The sequence below is a fragment of the Gambusia affinis genome, linkage group LG17, assembly GCF_019740435.1.
Source record: "Gambusia affinis linkage group LG17, SWU_Gaff_1.0, whole genome shotgun sequence".
In the NCBI taxonomy this organism is placed as follows: Eukaryota; Metazoa; Chordata; class Actinopteri; order Cyprinodontiformes; family Poeciliidae; genus Gambusia; species Gambusia affinis.
This window is the reverse complement of record NC_057884.1, coordinates 9929798-9954209: the sequence shown is the minus strand read 5'-3', so window position 1 is coordinate 9954209 and position 24412 is coordinate 9929798. Positions and strand designations below refer to the sequence as shown.

At 36.8% G+C, this 24412-nt stretch overlaps 1 protein-coding gene across 3 annotated transcripts in view; it reads right to left on the bottom strand.

Moving 5' to 3' along the window:
- Nucleotides 1-12728: 12728 nt before the first annotated feature.
- The window catches only part of LOC122846762 (potassium/sodium hyperpolarization-activated cyclic nucleotide-gated channel 1), a 94918-nt gene continuing 83234 nt past the window's right edge, over nucleotides 12729-24412 (bottom strand). For all 3 annotated transcript variants that reach the window (XM_044143907.1, XM_044143908.1, XM_044143909.1), the window contains one exon: nucleotides 12729-16257. In XM_044143907.1, coding sequence (XP_043999842.1) covers nucleotides 15206-16257 — 1052 coding nt within the window. In that variant the 3' untranslated portion in view covers nucleotides 12729-15205. The remainder of the gene's footprint in view (nucleotides 16258-24412) is intronic.

Genomic DNA, 24412 nt, shown 5'->3' with positions numbered 1-24412 from the left:
TTGGTTTGACATTGTCACAATCTCATTTGTTGCTTCTCATGACATTGAATTTGTGCTTCACCATCCCTAACCCAAATTGGATCAAACAAAAGCTGCTGACGCAACAATTTTTCCAACAGAATCAAAGGTTTTCTCTTGTACAAATAGCTGCCAAACAACAGTGAAATTAATCAATCAATAAAAATGTGTGCTTCAGTGCACTGAAGAAGTATTTATGTCTATTCAAATAGCATTATTCTTTTTTGCATTCTCAAGAAGCATGCCCACAGTATGATGCTGCAGCCATGATCTTTCACAGTGGGGTTGGTGGGATTAGCATGATTTGCAGTCTCATTTTTCTTCCACATAAACTGTCTTACATAAAAACCAAAAAGTTAAATTTACGTCTCTTCTTCTAGATACTTCTCAGGTCCCTTGCATGTCTTGTGGCAAACTGCAGAGGGCAATCCATTTAACAATGGATTACCCTTTGCTTCTTACACAGTTGTTGTGAACTGCATGACAAATTGTTCACCTGTCACTACATACACAGACACACAACTCTAACTGCTGTAGGTTTAGTAAAGGTTTTTTGGTCCGTTTTATTGTGCCCCAGTAAAATCCTTTTCTATTACAAGATTATCAGTCAATTCATGCATCTAATAGAGTTTTCAACATTTAAACAAAAGCAGCACTCATTGTACTGCAGGCCACAGAAGTAATCATCACTTTAATCACAAAAGAGGCACACAGCATGACGCGACTACCCGACTGTTCACTCAGTCTTGATAATCAGCATCTGAAAGCACTTTGAGATTTCCTACAATGTTCCTTGTTGATACTTTGTAATGTGCACATAGATTTACTCACCATTTTACAACCATAACTAAAAATGTTTTTAATATACAGGTATATATTTTTTAATATATAATTCAATATGTTACAACCTGTTCATAAAGGTACACATGGTGTTAAACTGAACCTAAGAACACATATTCTGCTTCCATAGTCGCATTGAAGTTGAAGTATTGATGCTTTGAATGGAAAAGCATAAAAATGTTTTAGATTTGCTTATAATAAATATGGTATGAGAAGGTTAAAAGGAATATTATTAGCTAGTAGCACCATCAAGCAAAAGGCAGTACTGCTGTGTTGCAGCGAGAATGTCCTGGGTCAAAATCCATTTTGCATGTACTCCCAAGTACCCCATCTTCTGCCAGCCATCCAAAAACATGACTGTTAATGTGGTTTCTCTAAATTGCTATTAGCTATCGGTGTGTATGTGTTTGTGTGTGAGCATGGTTTTTTTTGTCCTGTGTGTCTCTGAGTTTCCCTGTCATGGACTGGTGGCCGGTCCAGGGTGCAGCCCGCCTCCCGCCCAATGACAGCTGGAGGTAGGCACCAGCCCCGCCTGTATAGCACATTAATAGATGAATGCATGCAGGAAATAGTGATGAATCAAAAATGGGACAGAGAGAAAAGAGAGTAGCAATGCCCACCTGATGACGGGGGCAAATTCGAGTCGACCAAGGGACAAATAACACCACTGTAAATTCTGAGAAGCACAGTCCTTTTTCGAAGTTACTTATTTCCCTTCATTTCCCTGACCCTCAGCTACAAAATGTAGCTGCATTTTATTGCACAGCAGCCAAGTATGAAGGCAGCAGAGAGAGTTGCAGTAAATCAGCTGTCAGCAGCAGAATGTATCACTGACTTTTCCCTGGTCAGCAATAATAAAATAAAATAAAAAATCACCTCTTCATCAAAATTCAATTATATCTTGCCTTGTAACAAGGATGGTATTCTCAAGGCTCGAAAAGCTTCTTTTGACATAACACTTGAAAGAAGGCACAGAAATCAACTTGAAAGTGTATGTCCAGATTGAAAAAGATGGCCTGTTTTATGTTATCAGTGAAAGGAGGACTCTGCCAAATTGTTTTAAAAGGACAGATTTTCTTTTGATTTCTGATAAATTACCTTGAGAGATTCCAAATGTGAAAAATGTAAGGGGTTACCACTGTTGGGCTAGTTTTAAAGGGATTTAACGTATTCGCCCCACTCCCTCTTGGCATTGTCTACATTATGTCATTTTCTTTATTGCATTGCAACCTGGTACCCTTTTAATTTACAGAGCACGCCTACAATGTCGAATGTTTTATTTTCTTTTTATTGTTAAGCAAACAACAAATAGGACAAAATCACAGAAAATGTCAGTGTATAACTTTTCACGACCTCTATTTCAGTACTTTGTAGAGCCAGCTGTAAGTCACTTTGACTAAGTGAAAGAAAAACTTTGCAGGTGAATGTCAGAAAGCAGAATGCACCAAAGACTCTCAGGGGGAATAGGAAAAATCAATCGGACACAGTGTGTATTGATTTGACAGATCGGTCGCAAGTGTTGTGACGTTAAAAGCAAAGTTTTGTCATCTTTGTAGGTGTAACACAATCCTGTCCAAAACACTGATCAAACATTGTCGTGTATCAGCTACCTAAATTATTATTGCAGGCCTGGTTGCAGAGTATGAATCAAATGATGACACAGTGAGTTACAGTATGACACCATGACTGAAGCTAGTATTCAGAACTGTAACTCATTTTTTATGAGGGTCGGTTCCATTGCTGGTTGATCAATAACTCTGTGATGCAAACAAATAAATGTTGCAAGTTAAAAAATTTTTTTGATGAACCTTTAAGGAGTTAAAGGAGAAAAGTAGGACTTTCAAAGCTTAGAGTACATACTTATGAATTGGACTAATAATGCAACTTTGCTCACAGGGCTTTGTGGACTGTATGGCAGATAAGTCCATTATGCTCACTACATTATTAATTTGGGTGTATTTTAAGCATCTGGTTTAGCATTTTACATCATAATCTGTTCATGTATGTTCAAACTGTGATGTAATATCGCCTTATGGTGAAACAGGAAACCACTGGATTATAACATAGCTTCTGTCAGAGTAGCCAGGGCCGTATGAGGGGGGTATGAGGTAACACAGATTGCTTTTTATCCAAACATATTGTTTTTCCACTTAAAAAAATTGTTTTTCTTCTTGCTCTACAGCTTACCTATGCTGAGTTTTCAACACAGTGTTTCTTTATTTGTCATTTTATCTTTTTTTTTCTCTACTTTTGTCACACAAGAACAAGTTTCAAATCTAGGAACGCGTAAGATGGTTCTCAATGATGAGTAAACACGACTGTCTTGGGCGTTGAGTCTCCTAGCTACATTAAAGGTCAGCTCAGGCTGCCAGCTGAGGGAACAAATCTGCACCACCCTTCTCAAATTCAGTGCAAAGACTTACTACTTACAATAACAATGAGATTACAGACCTTTCAGAGAGAGGGGAAAAGAAAGAAGTCTTTCTTTTGCTCCAATCTTACATCCAGATTATGTTTGAATCTTATCAGGCATCTGTCATGCAAGAAGTTGAGTAAGCTGCACAATATGTGAATGCCACAGAAGAAAAAGTTAATCTGTTGACCTAAGATGTGGAGCAAGATCGTTTTAGACAATTTAGACACACTAAAATGTTCACAAGTACTGCTTATACCTGTACCCTAATCTGTTCTCTTATCTCTTGGCTTTACATTATTGATTTTAGCCAATTTCAATTATTTCTTGTTATTTGTAAATCCACCTATGAGGCTCGCATTTAGATATTATGAACTATGTTGGATCAAAATTGTTGCTTTGAGCAAGCATACAACTTTTATGATGAAACCATTATGATCCATGGAGTGACATTTGAGTCGTGTGTGTGCTGTGTTGAGGACCCTGGTAGCTGCAGGGACATCTTGTTCTTGTGACGTACCCAGCTTGCTTGGGTACATCACAAAAGACAATTGGATGAGCTGAAAAAAAATCTAAAATAAAACAAAACAAAACAAAAGAAAAACTGACTTCAGTAAACCTTCCAAAAATGCATGTCAACACTGTAAACTCTAAACACTTTTAAATTATTAAAAGTTTTTTACAAGCACAGATTTTTATTTGTGATTTAATCAGAAGTAACAGATGCAGTAGCATTAGCAAAAGAACAAGACGTACCATGATAGAATAATGTCATGGTATTTCGGGAAACATGAAAATGAAAGAGAGAAAGCTTACGTTGTCTAACAGACGGTTCGGGATTCCACAGCTTAAGTTTGACAGGCTGCAGAGGTCGCTCACTGTTAATCCATTAAATTACAAATACATATTTTGCCTGTCTGAGCATGTGCTGTCTGTCTCCCTAACTCCTATATTTTTTCTTTTTCTTTTTGTTTTCTCCATGCACTTTCCTTCATTGCTTTATTAGCTACAACAGTTCTAAAACCTGATCAAATTTTTGTGTTGATAATAAATGAGAGGATGGAATAATAGAAGAAGCATCATATTACCATTAATATGGTTATGGAAACTACAACAAACTGTCAAGTCATAAGGGATTTGCTCTAATCTGGCTGGGTTTAACGATGGACGGATTATTTGCCGCCAGGCAGGGGGCTTTAGGTGTCACATGTCCGTGGAGTCTGGGACAGGGACAGGACTCCACATCTACGGGAAACCTTTCACATCTGTCTGCCCTCTGACTAACCAGATTAGTTTTCTTTAGCTATGACTGACACTGACCAACCAAGATTTGAGCCCAACTACTCAACGCACTTGGATTAATAATCTGAACTTTCACCCAGGCTGTGTTCATTTGATCAGGTGCATAAATCCTAACATCTTCAACTCTCACTTCCTGTTGTGGAACCATTTTGCACCATAGCAGTGCCGGCATCTCCATTGATGTTAGAAAAACTCAAAGAACTGAAGATTATAAATACCATAGAAAAATATTGGAGAAATATATGCTTTATTTTATTTTTATTTTATTTGGGCATTTAACTGTGCATCTGTGCAGAGGTAATATGAGACATTCTCATGACTTAGTTTAAAAACAAGTTCTTTATTATAAAACAGACCAGATAATCCCCACTGTGTAACCTGATTACCACTTTGGCAATCTAATCAGAATGACCATTAATCTTCCGAAAATGTCAAACCCGTCTGTGTGTGCAAGCCCTGCCGCAGTGATGGGAAGTCTAGGAATTAATTATTACACATATCCTCTCTACAGTTAAGTGGGAGCTCATTACACTGTAAAATGACTGACGATAAGGAGAATCCTGATGGGACAAGTGGTGAGAATTGTGTGCAACATAAGAAGTTGTTAAAGTTCCTCTGGAAGCCTAAGATAAGACATTTCTCCTGGGGATGCACTCAAATATGGAAAGCCTGGAAACCCACAATACTTACAGTGTGGTGATTACGTATGAACAAAAAAAAAAAATAAATAAATAAAAAGCAAAAAACAAACAAAACAAAAAACCCCTGAATTGTTAAGCTGTCCTTGGGATGCACCTCTTGTTAGGAGTAAGATAAAATTTTCACCTACATTATCAAATGGTGTCAATATTTTTAATTCAAGTTAAGATTGTTATCTAAAATTGTGAGACCAGGAAAACTAAAAATATCTGGAATATTTGTGTTTCTTCTGTTGCCTTGGTTTCCCTACCTGTTAACATAACAGGCTGCCATGTCTGGGAAAGTAATAACTGCATTTTCAGAAAGATGAGGAGAGGAAGGATGAACGTCTCCATCCATCCATCTGTCCATCAATAGAATGAGGTATCATCTGCAAAACAGGATAGAGGAATTATGATCAAACATGAGACCATTTAATCAATGACTGCCTCTTAAAAATTTAAATATAAATGTAAGCTATAAGCAGTTTCATTAATAAAGTAGTTTAGTCCCAAAAGAATAAGAATAAGTAATTACTGAAAATGCAAACCAAGCTTTTATGTCAGTCATGCAGGCTAATTAAACAGTCATATTCAATAAATTTGGATGTTATTTCAGTAACTCGTCTCACTAAGTGAAACACATGAAATAATTACACACACTGATGTTTTGAACGTTAATTATGATTATTTTCTGATTGTTGCTAATTGAAACATGACATCTAAGACTAGAACAGAATATCAGACCAGTAAAAAGCATATTTATTACAGAAATGTGGGCTTAATGAATGTTTAATACCTGCTTAAAGGCTGCTATTTTTAAAAGGTAGGCTACTTTAACTCTGACAAACAAGCCCCAGCATAGTACATGTTTGTAATGTTTTAAATATGGCTGTCTATGAAGACTGAAAGAGCAATCTTCCATGCAATAATTGCTGAGGCACAGACTTTTTCCATACAGTTGCAAAATTAGTTTTTAAAAGGGACACTGACAGTTTAGTACACCGGGGCTTGCCCACTGTTCCAACCTTTAACAAAATTTGCACCAACATCTCATTCAAAAAAGTCCAGCAGTATTTGAGATTTTAGAAACACAGCATGAATCCAACCTCATGGCTCTGGTGCTACAATCCTATTTGTCCAACTATTGTCAACGGAACTCGTGCCGTAAGTTAAAAGCGGTAAGAAACATTTTCCTGATGTAATGTTTTACACCTATTTTCAGAACAATGATTACTAATCAACCCTGGGAATTATTTTGTCTCTCCAGGGGGACTTATTTCAGCCTGCACAGAGTGGGCGTAATCTTTTATTGACTGTCAGTATCATCAATAAACTGAGTCCCAGTTCCTAATGTTACTTGACAGTATTTTCCTTCTTGCCATTTCTCTTCAGTGATTCAAAATTAGACACACTTTTTTTTTTTTTTTACACCTGGCCAGGGGAGGAAAACAAGATGCACGAATGAGCTTCAGCGCAGAGAAATCCCTCTGGTGTAATTGATTGACAGACCTGTCTCATGATGACCAACAGTGTGTGCTGACAGTTCATCAATAGACTTCAGTGTGGTGAGCATTACCCTCCTGCAGACCACCCCAGAGCGGGTGAAATGTCACAAAATTCACATAGAATCTTATCAAATATTGATTTAGTACTGGCTAATTTAGATTTTGTGTTGATAGTAGTCAACTTGTTTCATTTACCCCGGTTGAAAACAGATTAGGTTTTTGTGTGTCTGTTCTGTGAGCGTGCAAGAAGCTGGACATGACTTACAAGATGACAAGAATCCTCCTCCGCGAGGTCACTGCAGAAGTCCAGCTGTCATATCTGAGGTTAAATCCTAAGTGAAAGCAAGGTCATTTGGAAAGGTTGCAGTGACTCACCACACATGTGGACATTCCAAATGTAGCTTCTTTCTTTTTTAATTATTTCCTTTTTCTTTCTAAATTCTGGCATTAAGCAAATAGAAATAATTGTGGCCATTCCAAAACATGAAGAGTTTGCTCTGATTTAAAGACAGAAAGTTATGTTTTGTTTTCTAATGTGTATATAAATATTTATTTGTGACTGCGTTTTAACAACACTGAACAAAGCAATAAGTAGCAAGTCACTATGTGTAATTAAAGATTAAGTGAGTTACTATTTGTGTTTCTTTTTTTCATTGTTCTGTTTTTGTGAAACACTTTGTGAGCTATATATCTGTGAAAGGTACTATGTAAAAATACGATTTTACTTACTTACAAAAAATGTTTTCAGCATCCTACAGGTAAGAATGCTAAAAATCAGACAAGATGCCTCCAATTCTGGTTTTGAAAATCTCTTAAACCACTTTCTTAAAGAAACCTAAGTCTTCTTGTGGAGAAATATGAAAATATATATATATATAGTTCATGTACATTATGAACTTTTTGGCTGTGCAATTGATAGCACTGTTGCCTTGCAGCAAGAAGGTCCTGGGTTCGATTCCCGGCCCGGGGACAGCTACTACATTCAAAACCGAGAGCAACTTTTCCTGGCTTTCTTTGAGGCTGCTCAGACTAGAAAAAACCTCCCACGATGGCTGGAAGACTTAACAGAGGTAATCGTGACGGACTTTTCAGTTGGTTCCGACTTCAATACTGAGCAGATTCTCCTCCTGCTGTGCCCTTTCCTGAAGAGGATTTCCGACATGCTGACTTCAATTCCGCTGCGTGACATTACAACCTTTATCTTCTTGCAGTTCATGCAGGTTATGTAAACAGAACAAGATTTACCGAAATTCAATCAAGTGCTCTTCTTTTGTCTTTTGGTGGCTTTTCAACAAAGAAAAGCGTGTTTTGCCGTTGCAGACAGGTGTGGGGATAAAAACATTTTTTTTATTTCCAGACAGAAAAAAAGAGCTTTGAGGTCAGGCTGTAATCAGCCAAAGGATTGTTTTTCTATATATATATATATTTTTTTAAATATGTAATTTAAATACAGATGCATAAAAAACAGAGGAGAGTGAGGAGGTCACACGGCAGCTGGGGAAGCTTTGGTGTTGAAATCAGTCACTGTTTTGGCTTCATTATGTTTTTCTCAGCGGCATCAATGTTTTCATGGATACCATGCAGGTAAACACAATGGCAAAGCTAATCTGACTCCAGTGTTCAAGCAGTCAGGTGACTTCGGGTGAAACGGAAAATTAATGGGCAACAAATGAATCTTATCCGAAGTCTGAAATTCCTCATCTGTTGTCTGCAGGAGGTATGACCTTTCATGAGCACCTTAGGAAGCCAGTCATGTCTTAATGTCACTGGAGTCTGCAGACAATCGAAGGAGGGGAAAATACAGTTGAAGCAAGCAACTTTATACTATATTGATTTCTGTGGCTTGATAGAGTTAAGTCATAGGGTCATAAGAACAATAACAAAATTCCGCTGACGTCTTTGTGGAAGTTATTATGGATTGTTTTTTTGCATGACTATGGCAAACATTTAAATGCATCTTCGAGTACATCTGGGATTGTATTTTGACTTATACGATACCTTCCTTTCCTTCCTGCCCTTTTCCAGTTCAAAGACCCAAAGATCTATTTAAATTGTTTCAAAATATGTCCAAGGTATCTCTTAGACCATAGTCAATATCTATGGGCAAACTTTTTTTTTTCTGAAGGTCAGCTGAGAAAAAAAAAGTGTATGTCAGCACTGAAGGATATGTAAACCACGATGGGATGCACAAGTAGGAAGTAAGTTTGGATCATCTTTAAAAAGTATATGAGCATCAAAGTGCCAGAATTAAATGCTGAAATAGCAATATCAAAGAAATGAGAAGCACTAATAAATCTAATTTAGTTACATTTAAAAGAAAGAAGTACCTTATTTATGTTTGTATGCTGAGATATGGAGCAACATTTACAATATTTCCATCAATGGTTGTAACAATGTGAATTAGACTGAATGTCTCAAAGATATTGCAAAGAAATTTAACCCACAATAAAAAAGGAATGAATATGAAACCTAATTTTTGCTAACTATTGGCAACAGATGCAGTTTTCAATTTTGACTGGCAGCATTTCTGTTTTAGTTGCTTGCAGAGTCCCTAATGAGTTTATTTAACAGTCTACACAGAGAAACAGTCCTGAATTTAAATCCAAGTCGGGGCCTTTCTGCATAGAGTTTGCACGTTCTTTTGGTGAAAAATTTTCCTTTCACAGTCCAAATACATACTTGCTGGAATAAATATTTTGAAATCTGCTTGAGAGTGTATGACTTTATTCCTGTCTATCTTCCTGTTTTTCCATGGCGTACCCCAGCTCTTACCCATCGACCACTGAAAACAGGCAGCACCATCAGAGTGGTTATAGAAAAGGGATGGATGGATGCACTTAAAAAAAAAAGAAAAAAAAGCATTACATCTGCAATATGTGTCTAGTTGTGTTTCACTGTTTTTTTTATTCCTAAATGTACCTATGGAAAAAATATTTTCTGTTCAATGGAATCAAATGACAAACATTTTGACCAATCAGAGTTTTTAAAAATTTACACTGAAGGCTAATTTAAAACACTACACCTTTACTAAAACATCAAGCAGGTTAGATTACCTTAAGTTATTCAAAGAGCTCCCCCCACCAAAAAAAAAAAAAAAAAGCCCTCAATCTTGTTCTGTTTTTCTTCCGTCGGACAGAGAGAACTTATCGAGGTTTGATATAATTTATGCTAACCAAGGGTAACATCTGTAGGTGATGCAGTTTCTGGCCGTCTTTACAGCTAAAACTCACCAGGATGGATTCTCCTCATGAAGGTTCAACTGCCTGTCAAGTTTAGGATTTTGTAGATAATGAACAGAAACCCCTCTCTGCCATAATCGCCTTGTCTGTAACTGCTGACATGCACACATATAGCCAAGACACTCTGTGAACCTCTCAGTCACTGCTTCACATCTAAAAATACTCCCGGACGTTCTTCTCCAATAATCAAATTGTAAATGAGTCCACAATCTGCCTGCATGTTTTATGCAACAGAATGAGTCACACCCGATTTAAATGACAATATGTCGTTTATTTTCTATATTTTCAAGGTTTATTATTTACAAACAAAATAAATGAAAAAAAAAAAAAAATCAAAAAGAGTTTTTGACAAACACTGTTTGTCTGCATATTATCGTAAGAAAGTTTACATTTATCCTTCTTTCTTCTGTTATAAGCAACCACCAGACAGTTTGTTTTCTCTAAGCCTCGGATTATCTGAATAAGCTGAACAGTGACCATGTGAGCCGGGGTTGCACAACTCACATTATCGGTAAACATAACGAAACCTGTGATCATCAAAACCAAAGAAAAATCTGGTTCATCCTAGACGAATGTTATCAGTTGTTTTTGCATCTTGCCCCATCCCCAGCCCAAAACACCAACAAACCCACAGAAAAGAAATATTCATAAATAATATATGTGCTGGTTTGTTGACAGTCTCTAAATTCCTAATGTGTAAGCTCGTTATTCTGTGTTATACGTCACTGATAATGCCCGTTCCAGTATGCTAGTTAGTAGAGATTTGTTTAGTGAAAAATAAAAAGCACATAGTCGGGAAGCTCTCCCTCCAAAGGCAAGTATCAAAAACAGCACAAACCAACAGTGCTGCAATCCATCTCAACTGTGTACTAGCTCCTATACACTATGGCATATTCACAATTAAGCGCTCTCCATTGCAAATAGAACACCTCCCCACCCGCTCCCGTTTAGAAACTCAAACAAGATGAGGGCAGCACAAACTCTCAGGTATATCGCTCCCTTTTCTATCTCATCCAGCACGTAACCTCGCTGAAAGAATCCCCATCTTTTCATTAGTAAGTCAGAAAGTGCAATTTAAAAACAAAGACAAAGACTTTGAATGTTTTGCTTTGGCCAGTTTCTTCTCACGCTTCAGGACTCAACCTTTTACATCAGTGGCTAGCTACAAAGAAAGGTATAAAGGTGCTCCAAATTTATACAATGTCTCAAGTCTGTGATACATCTGCAAGTCTAAAGATTGCACTTCTTCTTTTATCTATACATTACCTCATGACATTTCTATTTAAGTCGAGAGTTTTAGAAAATAAAGAAAAAAGGACCCGCCTCCAGCAGTTTTCACCGTAAGTGAAGACACCAGCTGCACACGTTGAGACATTTGGCCATCATTATTATTTCCTTTCTTGTCTAAAAACACTGAGACACAGAACACACACACACAGAGTATAGTAAGAGTGAACGCGCAGCCGTGTGCAGAAGTGACGCTAGTGTGCGGCGGGCTCATGCCCGCAATGAAAAGGATGGAACATGGCGATAGTTTTAGGCACAAATACTTCAGACCGTTAATGCAAAAAAGTCAATGCTTGTGTTTCAACACACAGATAACATCTAGGCAGAAGGACAGTGAACAAAAGAGAATCTAACATTAACATTTAACGTCAACATTTTCGAGATAGTTTCTATTTAAGTTATTTGTGACAACGCATGCTTTCATGACAGTGGTGGGTTGACTGTATTAGTGAACTACCGACAGTCTGGGGTGAAGACTTTTAATCTTTTAAAACAGTATCTCAACGGGCTTAGTCACTATGAACTGATGAGATATTTGGTGCCATGAAAGCGGCAGTTCTGAATCAAAACTGACTGAGAATTTGTCACATTTGATTAAGGAGAAAGCAGTAAGGCCTTGAGCACAATGTGCAACCTATTGCATGTGCACGGAATGGACCTGCAAGCAGTGACGATAGCCGCTTTTATTTGAGTCTTCAGATAGTAGTGTGCTAACTTTATACTTTCATGCCTCAATCTCCGGGTCAGTTTAGAGTACCTAAGCCCACACGATGGATTTACATGAGACAGAAACCTTAATGCAAACCAGCTTTTGTTTACCATCCACTCTTGATCGGCCCCTTTTTACCCATTGATACAATGTCCTGAGGTCTTCATAAAGTGTCTGTGATATGCTTTAATGAAAATACACCAATGTTACAGTACCAAAACCCTCTAATATTGCCTATCTTTTCCTTTTAGCTCTCAACTTTACTTCTCCTCTTTCTTCTGCTGGTTGTGTGTGTTTGGAGATGTCTGTATGCAAAGTGTTACATGGAGCTATGTAGAGTATTCAGCCTGACAGCTCACGCCATCACACAGACTAGGAAATGTCAAACTGTTACAAAATATAGTTTTGAACTAAAAACAATACAAAAAACTCTAATCACTCTTATCCGAAGCTCAGTCAGTTGATAATTATCCATTTTTGGAAGAGAATCATTGCGAGTTATGTCATGTTGCGCACCTCAAATATGATTGCTAGAAACCATAAAAGTCAGTCTGCTGGTGAAATATCACATCATAATTTGCATATGATAAACTCTGGTCTTTACACTTTATTGCTCTGTTTTCAGTCATTTATTAGAAACTTTCCAGTTTATTTCAATTCTCATTATTCTTCATTTACCACCAGTTTGAATAAAACAATGACCTTTTTCACTCAATGTAATAAGAAAAGTTAAGGTGGTAAAATTATGCTGCATACTTATTGTAGGTCCTGTCAAATACTTAGTTCATAACAGCAAGTTTCTCAAGTAAGACAACCTTTTACCTTACACATAGCTTGTTCCACAAGTTCAACATTCAGATTTAGAAAAAAAAAACAACTTAAAAAGCATAAAATCATTATGCACACTTAAAACTGAAGGCCCTTTTCTATAAATCAAATATTGGATTCTATGATGCTGGTGCAAGAATCTAGTAATTTAAAAAACTCTGTCAAAAATAACTGTGTAAGAAAAAAAATAGAATAATTTAACTGCCAGAGCAAGGAAACTCAAAATGAGATTCATATTCAATTAAAACCTAAACATATTCTCATTTAAATGAGTACAGCCATAACAGTAAAATGGCAACATATTGCTGGATGTTTGAGCGCTAATAGAAGAAACTGAGCGAGAAGATGGAGAGTCAGTGGGAGATTCTCTATGCCTTTTCAAGAAGTCGTAATAAGTAAGAGGAATGTATTTCTACATCTCATTAAAATGAGAAACTGTCATTTTAACGAGATATAACACTTGTCTCGTTAAAACAATTAAGTATCTCATGTTAACGACATACTGCTCCTGAATATATTTCCTAACTGGGCAGCTAAACGTTTCTGAAAGGAAAGAGACAAAAAGGGGCCGTACTGTGGTTATCGGGTAAACTTTACCATCACTAAATCTCTTTCAGAGGAATGAAATTAAAAAGAGAATGTCAAAAGGTAAAATTGTGCTAAATAACTATGTGAATGGGAGTGGGTTGTTTTTCTACTTACAGTTCACACTAAAGAAAATACGTGTTTACTTGAGATAATATCAAACCTTTGCCTGCTATGTAGTTAGCACAAGCTATTGCTAACTTGCCATGCTCTTGTAAACGAAGAAAATGCCAAATAGAAAACCTAACTCAGGACTCCAATTCAAACATCTAACCTTGTTGTGTTAAATAAATCAATGGCAACATCGGAGTATTTTTGATACGGTTCGCAAATAGGGGACAATTTAAATAATTTTTCAAAAGCTACAATATGTAAGAGTGAAAATAATATTTCTGGCCTTGAATATGAATCAATAATGTTAGTGAAATCATTTTAAAACTGAAATTGGGATAACGGGAAAAACTAATCCACTTTGCATTGAAAGGCAAAAATCAAGTTCTTTGAATTATATACTGTGTGGACTCAACTGATCCAAAAACATATGTGATGCTAGACCCAAATACAGCAAACATCCAGAGAAGAGAGAGGGAATCATAAATGTCCTTCAAGCCTGCATTTCTCTGCCTCGAGTTCTGCTAGCTTTTGCATTAAGGTTTGCTCATCTCTTATGAAACATACGTATTTTGTCACTTAACCTTTGTCGCATATAGATGATAGAAGTAAGACATTGTTATGATAGAGAATGCACAACACAGTATCTGTAAATCCTAGATCTACAAAACTATTTACAGCACACATATAGGTATTTGTTATGTCACAGTCTATTGCATAATGGTGATAATCTTTAGTTTATAAATATTATAAATATACACAGAATTTTTTTTAAGCGACATTATGTAAGATCTCAACCATCTGAAATCAAAAATAGAAAAAAACAAAAACGAAACAAAACAAACAAACAAAAAAAAAAAACACGATCATCCATCCATATCCATCTCCACGCTCTTGTTTCACCAAAGAAATAAAGAAGGAAAGCAGCATTTCTATTACCTATTCCCTTTGGACCCATAACACTGTCATGGTTTGAATGTGAGCCTGCCTTGGGGACGTAACGGCTCAGAAGACTGTATTCTCCTCTCTGGGAGCAACTTAATACACTGTTACAGTATTTATTCTGATCACTCAAGCAAGGACTCAGTAAATTGTTAGAAGATTTTTTTGTTATCGTAAGTATATGCTTTTACTGTAGAATTTCTTTGTCAGAGATAATTGCATTAATAATTGCACAGTGATGCCTAAAGCTGCTTAACAGGAGAAAACATTTTTCCTCTTCGTCAGGTTAAGAACAAAATCCATATTGCATTCCAGTTAGAAAAGGAAACAAAAGACAGAAACATAACAAATAAAAATAATTTCCAAAAGTCATACATGATATATCATTTCATATATTTCTTAGAAAGGAAGACTCATTTTTATACTACAGCTTTAAATTGCCTTTGCCAATATTGTAGTTAGATTTTACCCACTTGCACCTTCACACATCCACACTCTCAAACATCCATTCACGTGTATCTGTATAATATACATTCTTAAGTTTAGGGAGACAAAAATGTCTAAAATATTATACAAGGGCTTATATACATATAAGATTTGTATGAGGTTACTTTAGAAGAAAGTTGGAGAGTAACAAATAAATTCAGAAATTCCTCGTTTTTGCCTCTTTTGTTCTATACCCATCCTGAAGATGAATTGAAACACACACACAAAAAAAAGAGAAAGTAAGGGAAAGATGTATGGAATCATAAATTTGATGCAAAACGCATTTTGTCTTGCTCAGTCTCTGTACTGCTGAGGACAGAATCTCTTCTAGATCCAGGGGATTCCCTGTGCTGGGTCAAGGTTGACGATGCTGCTGCCACCGCAGCCGCTGCCGAAGCGGCTGAACGCACTGGGGGCAAAGCTCCCGACGACATCTGCCGGAACAGATTGACCCGCTGGGGCACTGTAGTGCGAATGCCACCTTGTAGACTTATACCCTGGATGGCTGCTGCTGTCGGTGGCACCATGGAGGCCAAAGACTCCCCAGAAGCCGGATGAGCTCTGGGCCCCAGAGATGTGTCATGTGGCAGTGATGGTTGGGAGGCCGACAGGTGTCGGACGTCTCGACTCAAGCTGCCAGACTGGAGAGCCTGCGTGCTCTTGTGGATGTCTCCCCGCTGAGGTGAAGGGACCTGCTGCTGTGCTGCAGCGGCAGTCGAAGCAGCCGGCTGTTGACCAAGCTGCTGCTGTTGTATGGGTAGAGAAGGTGGACCAATGGGCTGCTGGATAAGCGACAGCTGGGAAGCTGTTGGTGAGCCATACTGGAAGCTTCGACTAGCCAACGGGGTCTGAACGGGTGGGCTGCACATGGCCGCTGTGAAAGAGCAGGGTGACATGATCGCTCCCTGCTGCAGTGCTGTCTGTGAAGAGGAATTCAGGTTAACCTGGGAAAGACTGGATGCAGGGAATCCCCCCTGCGCCGCTGCGGCGGCAGCGGCAGCGACTGGCAGAATGCGAGCAACAGAGGCATTGGCAATAGCTGAAGCACTATAGGTCATGGGTACAGAGGACTGCTGTAACTGAGCGGCGCCAAAGGCAGTGGAATATGGCGGCTGGGCTGGTGAGTTAATAATGGAGTTTCCCGACATTGGAGTCGAGTTCATCCCGGTAACTGACTGCTTGCGGTCCACCATCATCACCATCTCTCTGTCCTGACGGATAATCTGCTTCAATATCTCGTTCTCCTGTGTGTTGAACACGCCGGCGTTCAGATCCTTCTGGAACTTCTGCAGCAGCAGTGAGTTCTTCTTCCCTGTTGAAGCGCAATCAGAAGAGTCACCACATACAGCAATGGAGAACTTTGGATACATAAGAGAAAAGCAGAGCTCTGGGTGATAAAGATGCAGCTTGTATGCTTCAGTCATACCAAAGCATACCTGTCTTCAATTTATAACTTGTTAAGAGGTTCATTGTTTCAGCAAGAAATTATTGTACAAATTTTGGCTCAGAAGCTGCATGTTTATAGACCCAATAAGGACTGCTACATTTAAAACTGAAAGATATCTCGACAGTCATGACTATGAGAAGGTATAAAGTCTGAGAAAATAAAAGGACACATAAGAGACAAAGATTACTGAAGGTGCGACATGATGACAGACTATGAGGGTGGTGAGGTCAAAACACAGGAGTTACGGATGATTTGTACCCACACGCCACAATACTGGACACTTTATAAAGACAGAAAACAGAAAATCTAAGTTCTGAGAATGAAATTAAATCTCACTCTTTTGAATTACAATGAGAATTTAGCCAAACCACGTCACAGGGACATCTAGAATAACCACTACAATTTAGCACAAGGAAACATTCTGCTATCTCAGTCTTTGATAATTGTATATTTATTGTTTATTAATGGAAATTAATTTCACTTATAACAGAATATGTCAAGTTAACTATTTCAACAGTTTTTTGGTGTACAGTTAAATGCTAATAACAGAAAATTTAGAAATAAAATTTAGGGTTTGGTATTAGAACCATGTTCTTTTATCACTCAAGAAGAACTCCCTTTATTGGTACAGCTATTAATGTGTAAAAAGTCTTAAAATCATTTAATCTTTTGTTTAAATAGCATGCTAACGATGCTTAAATCTTTAGAAAAATCCAACTGTTCTAGGAGTACATTCATACATTGATCCAATGGTAACAAATTGCTGATTTCACCAAACAAGATAATTTAAAGCACCCCTCAGGATTTAAACAATAATATCTGAAGCATTTATCATACATAATTTGAAGGTTTATCTAAGCTGTAGAAAAATGGCAAATAAGGCCTCTCTACATTAGCTAGTATTTTTAACTTGCTCATATACACAGCAACAATAAAAAAAGAAAAAAAGAAAACTAAAATAACTGGGTGCATAAAAACAGTGAAATGGATGAAACCAAGAGTACCAATAATTTCTGGAGACTATTGTATGTTCTATGAGGACACAAAAAAACTTTTTCCCAGTCTGTCAAAATGGTTGAGCTATGAATATAAGTGGGACTAATTATTTATTAAACAGCAAACCTCTTCTTGCTTCTAGAGAGGAAGCAATAATAGGAGCTCCTAAGGACATCAGATGTATCTCAAAACGACCAGATTTCAAAATAAAGATATTTTTAGCATGTTTACCCTGAGTGACTGTGTCTGAATGTTCTTAGAGGACGTGTTTCCTATAATTATTGTTGTCCTTCTATATTGACAGGCCATGAAGCATTGTCAGTAAAGAAGACAGAGAGGGTGTTCAGCGTGGTGAAGGCTTTCACTTCATTCAATCAATCATTAAATCCTGTCCTTGAGAGTGAAGAATTTCTTCACATAGTTTACTGTTTAGCCACATTTGCTGCACTCAAGACTGCTAGTAAGCCATGCATTCAGCTATAAAATATTGCTTTGCAGCTGTGGCTGCTGAAAATAGATTGATGTCACTTTTGGAGCATTTTATTTTCAGAATCCAGCACTCAGTTTGAAGTGGATCACTAGGATTGCAACGATTTACTACGAGGTCGGGTAATAAAGAGCTAAAACAAACACCACAGAGCTGACTGTTAATCTACTGTCAACATACAAGATGGCTTACATGGCAATTTTAAAGGTGAAAGGGTCAAATGCTGTAGATTAGAATGAAAATACATTTATTCATTACTTTAAGAGCTGTTTTAATGAGAACTGTTTTGTTTGTCAGAAACACATTCAAACAGGGATCAGTTTTAATTCAGAAAAAAAGATGGATAATTATTTTCATTGAAATAAAAAAAAATAAAAAAAACACTAAATCTATAATAAAATGTCACCATTAACATTTAATAATTGTACATTTGCACTGCAGGGCAATATGCTCTCTCTCTTATCTATTAATTTCCTTAATGTTTTTGGTTCCTCAGTCATCTATCTTTACTGGATGTCTTGTCTTCTTTATTAATCACCTAAAGGGTTTATAGAGCTACAGTTCATACATGATATATGCTCTGCATTCACATTGACTGCAGACAAGTATTTGACTTTATCAGCTCCTTTAAGCTGGTATGCCTCCAGGATGGTCAATATGCAAAGCCATTCATATATAAAAACTTTATGTGATACTGTGTGGCTCTGAATGTCTACGCAAAACCATATTTCAAAGAAATATTCAAATAATTTCCAAAAATATACAACAAGATAAGGAGCTGAGACTACAGACGTAAAAGTGGGAAAGCATGGACTTATTACAAGTACTGCAATATTTGTTAAAAACTAAATCTGCAGGCACAACTCGTATTGAATTAAACATCAAAAGCTTTTTATGAATTGAATTATTGTTACAGTTTTGTATCTATAAATTTAACGCTTAAAATTAATACTCTAAAATAAAAGCCAGGAGACATTTATACATAATTGTTTTAAAACAAGACACTTCTGCATATTAGAAAGATGTTCCTGTTTACTACTACTGTAAAAACTATAAGATGTAAAAAAATAAAAATAAAAAAAACGAGTAAAAATCATAAACACCGCTTTTGACTGTATTAAGATATATAGCTATTCTGCATCTATACTTTAAATATTAAAAATATTTTAAGACTTTGCAACTCACTAGTCAAACATGTATAAAGCAAATAAAACACGTTTCCAACCATGATTGAAACAATGCGGGAAAACATGATTACATTTTGAAAGAACTCATATTTGTGTACAACGTTGAAATAGTAATAATTCAAAATGTGAAACACCACCATCTTACATTATGGTGACATTTAAATGTGGACTATGAAATCTGCTGATGAGCAGAATCAAATTTGGCGACTGGCTGGTCGGGAACTCAAAAGTTTGATCTTTTTCAGATCATTGAATTTTGTAAGCACTATCAACCTGCACTAACCCTAATACATTGTAGTGTAGAAGCATTTGAGTGCTAAGAACAGCTGTAATACCGATTCTGTTGTACAGTTTACTGATCTAATAATCTTCAGTGTAGAAGTATTTATTGATGGAGAAAGACTATTTCTGTATTTGTGAACTGTTTAAAAATATAGTTTTTCATGCACCAAAACGCTAAACTTGAGCTGGTCATTTTCTCTCTTACCATTTCACAATACATCGGTAATCTTTTTGTACCCAAGTTTTTGGTGTACAAAAAGCTACAACAGGATATCAATTTATTCCTGCGTTAGGGATGTTTCATTGAACCAGTGAACTCTCACTGTGAGCAAACTTCATCCAATACCAGGATGTGTGATCAAATTACAACTTGCAAATTGTACATTGGGGTAGGAATCTACATTCTAGAGACCGCTGTTTACAGATAATGCTAACATTGCTAATCATCCAAATGGGGTGATGATGGTAATTACGGGACAGGAGTTTGTCCTGTAATCGGTGGGCCGGTTCGAATCCCCGTTCTGTTTGTCTCAGTTATTGTGTCCTTGGGCAAGACACTTCACCGGCTTTGTCTGCTGATGGTGGTCAGAGGGCCGAGCTGCACCGGTGCATGGCAGTCAGGGCAGCTGTGGTTACTATCCTGAAGACTGCCACCATCAGAGTGTGAATGTGACTGTGTGCATGTAAAATCTTGAAAATTGGTCACTATTGTCTGTGGATTTCAACTTTAATGTTCCTTTGCACATTTTTCAGAACTGTAAAGAAATATACATATTAAAATAAAATGTAACACATGATAATGACTATTAATTGTGTGGTAAAAGTTACATTATGCTCTGACAGCATCAATAACAATTTTGGTTTCTTTATCTACACATGGTGAGACTGACATAAAAACGGGAAACTCACACCATATTTCTCTTGGCTGCACCTCATTCTAGGCAGACTAACACAAACTGGAAAAGTCTGAAAGGCTGCAATTGAAAATGTCCTATTTTCTGGAAACTCTGGATGCTGAATCCTCCAGGCTAAAGAGGAGGGACCGGCCTGCTGTTATCGCCGCACAGTTAGAAAGGCAACATCTGCGATGGTACGGCGGTGCAGCCATGCACATGACAAGTGGAACTTGCACATCTGTGAAGGTCCCATTAATGCTGATTTATATTTACAGGTCTCAGGGAAAGAAGAAGAAAAAAAAGAAAACTTTGGACACTGTAGTGTTAGCTTTTTGTAACTTGTGCTGGTTTTAGACAACTACAATGGACGTAAGGGTTAAATGTGTTGTACAAGTTTCCTAATTTGCTTCTTTATTAGTTTTAATGATTACATAACTACTGCAAACCACGTCTTAGATAACTTTAGTTCAGTTCAGTTTAAGGCAAGACCTTTACAGTACATAGTAATCTGTATGTCTATTATAGAGGAGGTGGGAAGTTAAAGTACTTGAGGACTTGTGCCTGCACATTATAGATGTGGTCCAGCTCCAACACTTTCAGTTCAAATTGAAAAACCTGCTAATGAATTTGCTGGTATCAAGTGTGTTCATGCAGAAAAACACCGGCCGTCAAGGACCAGCATGACCCACACCTGCTTTAAATCTTCCTCTTTTTTTTTTTCTTTTACACAAGACAGAACAGACATTTCAAGTCAGACAATCAGAAACAAACTTTTTTGCTGGGTGAAAACATGAATAAATAATGAAATGGGATCTTGAATGTACAGTGAACTGTATGTAGTGTTGCATTAGTAAAACTCTTACTAATTTGAGGTATGGTTTTTCTGAATGCACATTCAGGAAAGGATTCATACAGAATTGGAGTGTTCAACAATCACATCTAACCATAAATCGTGTGATTTTTCATCGAGGATTAGTTTACAAATAAAAATGGCATGTAGAACTGGATGAGACCTCTTTGTTTCGTTGATTGTCTCAGTTGCTGACATTTTAATGTGTCCATCAGAATGTAGAGAGTTTTTTTTTGTGTGGGTAACTTGAGTTATGTGTTAAAGATGCAGAAATTAAACAGGTAATGTAACCTTCAGCAACAAGTCAAGCTGTTAATTTTCAGACTGGATTTATTTAGCAAGGCTGAGTGTGTTAAGTCTGGCCCTGTCCAAATACTGGAATCAGAATAAGAAGTTTACCTGGTGCCTACTCGTCGGCCAGGGCATTCTTGAAAACGAGATGAGCTCGTCTCAAGATGGACTCCTGGTCAAACAATTTTTAGATAGATAAAGGATAACGTCAAATGTGCAACATAGTATTGTTCTCAAAGCATGGTTACTTTTTTCTTTTTTCTTTTTATTTTTAAGAGCAAGACAAGCAGGTAACCAAATGCAGTCAATATGTAGAAACGATACAACCAGCACTGATAATGACAAAATATCTTCCATCGTATGAGACAAAACCCCTTTCATGTTTAGACTGAAAGGACGAATCTGCTCTGCAGCACTCTGAACTGTGCCAGTGTGCACAGCTTTCACTTTCCAAAATATGATAATAGTGAGAAGCTAACTCATCTGGCAGTTCTTGTACAAGGGGCAAATCTAGGTTAACCAGCTGACATTAAAGGGCACATTGAAACAAAACCCTACATTTCCCTGAAGGACATTCTCTAAAAATGCTACCTTGTCTCCTTTGAGTTATGTTCATTTGCAACGCTAAAGGTTAGTTCAATGTACTTCATGCTGAAAGTACAGAAGGGTGAGCTATTTTCTGTTGGGTGTAAAATTGTAACTGATATTTTACAGATGTAATGGGGTTTGATGCAGGAATAAAAACAAATTTATTTTCAATTTTTCAGATTTGTGCTTTGCTACCTTTTATTAAAAATAAATAAATAAACAAAAGCTTTTATAGAGCCTCCCAGGTGCCAAAATAAAATCAGAAATCAGAAAAATGTCCTCCACGCCCAGGCAGACATGTCAGAGGGTGGCTCGTACTAATACTGATTCTGCTGGAGGTCAGGTCTTTCCTCTCATTGGTCGCCAAATGTTTACTGAGAAAAGAACTGCTACAAAGCTTTTGACTTGATGCAATAGGATTTTCTCTGATAGATACCTTTTAACCAATTGTAATGTAATCTCCTATTATAATCCAGATTCGAGTCGATAAAATATTACTCCAATGATTTACGACCTCTAAACAAACAACTACAACAAAACCAAGAAAGTTACCTTCTCTCAACAAAATCTTGTATTTCAATTAAAACAAATGATATTTTGAGCTAGATGTGAACTTATGAACGTACTCAAAGGAATACAAGGATAAAGAATATTCAGAATGATCTAAATGTGCACTTTGAAATTGCCGACATGAGTCGGACGAACAAATGTTTGATAAATTTCTGAATTAAGAAAATATTTGCTGATAATACAGACAATACTATCAATACATCAGAAAGAAATTAGTCTCTGATATGAAATGAGACAGGCATTTTGTCAAACGATAATACAACAATGCAAAAGGAGTATTGTTTCCAGAAGGAGAAATCATTTTCCTCTGTTAATTTTTTTTTTTTTTTTTTTTTTTTTTACATTTCACAGATTTAAAAAAAAAACTTTAATGATGACAAATACTTACATTCTCAATAATTACAGATTTTTTTTTTTTTTTTTTTTTGGTTGACAAACAGTAAAAATCAATTAAATCCTTTTTGTAATTTTTGACTAGCCTTGTCATGGTTCAACTTGTATTTTGATAATTTGTCCTGTAGGTTGACAGACATTCTTGCCAGCCCCATTATCTTTTGCTTCCTCCTCAGATTCTCCATCTGGTTCATGTCAGATTCCTCTTGCTGGTCTACTTCAAAGTCTTACTATTGCTATCATTATTATTACCACATTTGATCAACTTAAACATTGCTTTAAATGTTTACATTTATTGCTTTAAGTCTAAATCTGCTAGGGGCATGAATAATTTAGGGCAGACGTGTATTTGAATCCTAAAGTTAAATGTTTTGTTTGAAACCATTTCCCAAAATCCTATTTTACCTTTTCCAGCTCCAGTAACCCAAATGCTGTTGCATCTCTGAATTTATTTTGACACCAAGCACTTGCAGGGCTCTGTAGGTTTCTATTAGTCATCAGCTGACTTGATGATATATTGGAGTTGCCTATAGAGACTTTTTCAACTTTACAGAGACCAATAGATTTCCAGTCAATCGATCTGACCTGAAAACTAAGGGCTTTTGAATTTGAGTCAACTTTGAGTTACAGGAAAATTTGAAAGCAAGAAAATGTATATCTATGGCAAAGTGATCCACTGACACGGCTGTGATAATGAAAAACAGCCAGAAGTGATCAAAAAAATTCAAGCTGAACGACTATAACAACTTTTGCATATTGTCTTTATTTATGTTGGTGCATGATAATGTTTTACTGTAATAAAAGATGTTTATTAGTATATCACAGAAATATATTATGAAGCATTTCAGCCCTTCTCTCAATAATAGAGTGGATTATTGTGAAAAGATTTTAAATCGAGACGGCCAAGGTTATGTTTAATAATATCCTTGAGAGGCACCACTTGGTGAATTAATTTGAGTGGAATTGTGTATATTTTACAAAGTTTACTGTATTCGTGTACTTCAAGAACCACAACATAATTCAGTGCATATCACTTAAAAGTACTAAAATTATTTCCTGATAATACAGTAGGGTTTATTGTTTTACAGACTGTCTAAAAGACATGGTGATATTGGAAAAATTCAGGGAGAAATTATAAGGATTAGCCAAATTGAACGTAATCTCAGGTAGCTCCTGTGACACCAGATCTTACAAGATGCACAGGACTTTCTGAGACATCGACTGTTCAGGATGATACTTTGTAGACTCTTACAGTGTTGTAGCTGAACAATGATTCAAGCATTTATGATTCGCATGGAGTGGTCTGATCAGATTTCAAACATACTGTACATACTTGTGCCCCTTTGGAAAGTCCGTGTGGTTTGAGTGCCTTGCAACAATATTCATACCTCGTGTGCAATGCCACATTTTTTGAGGTCAAACCACAAACTTTACGATGCGTTTTTGGGATTTTGTGTAATAGACAAAAACATTATAAGTT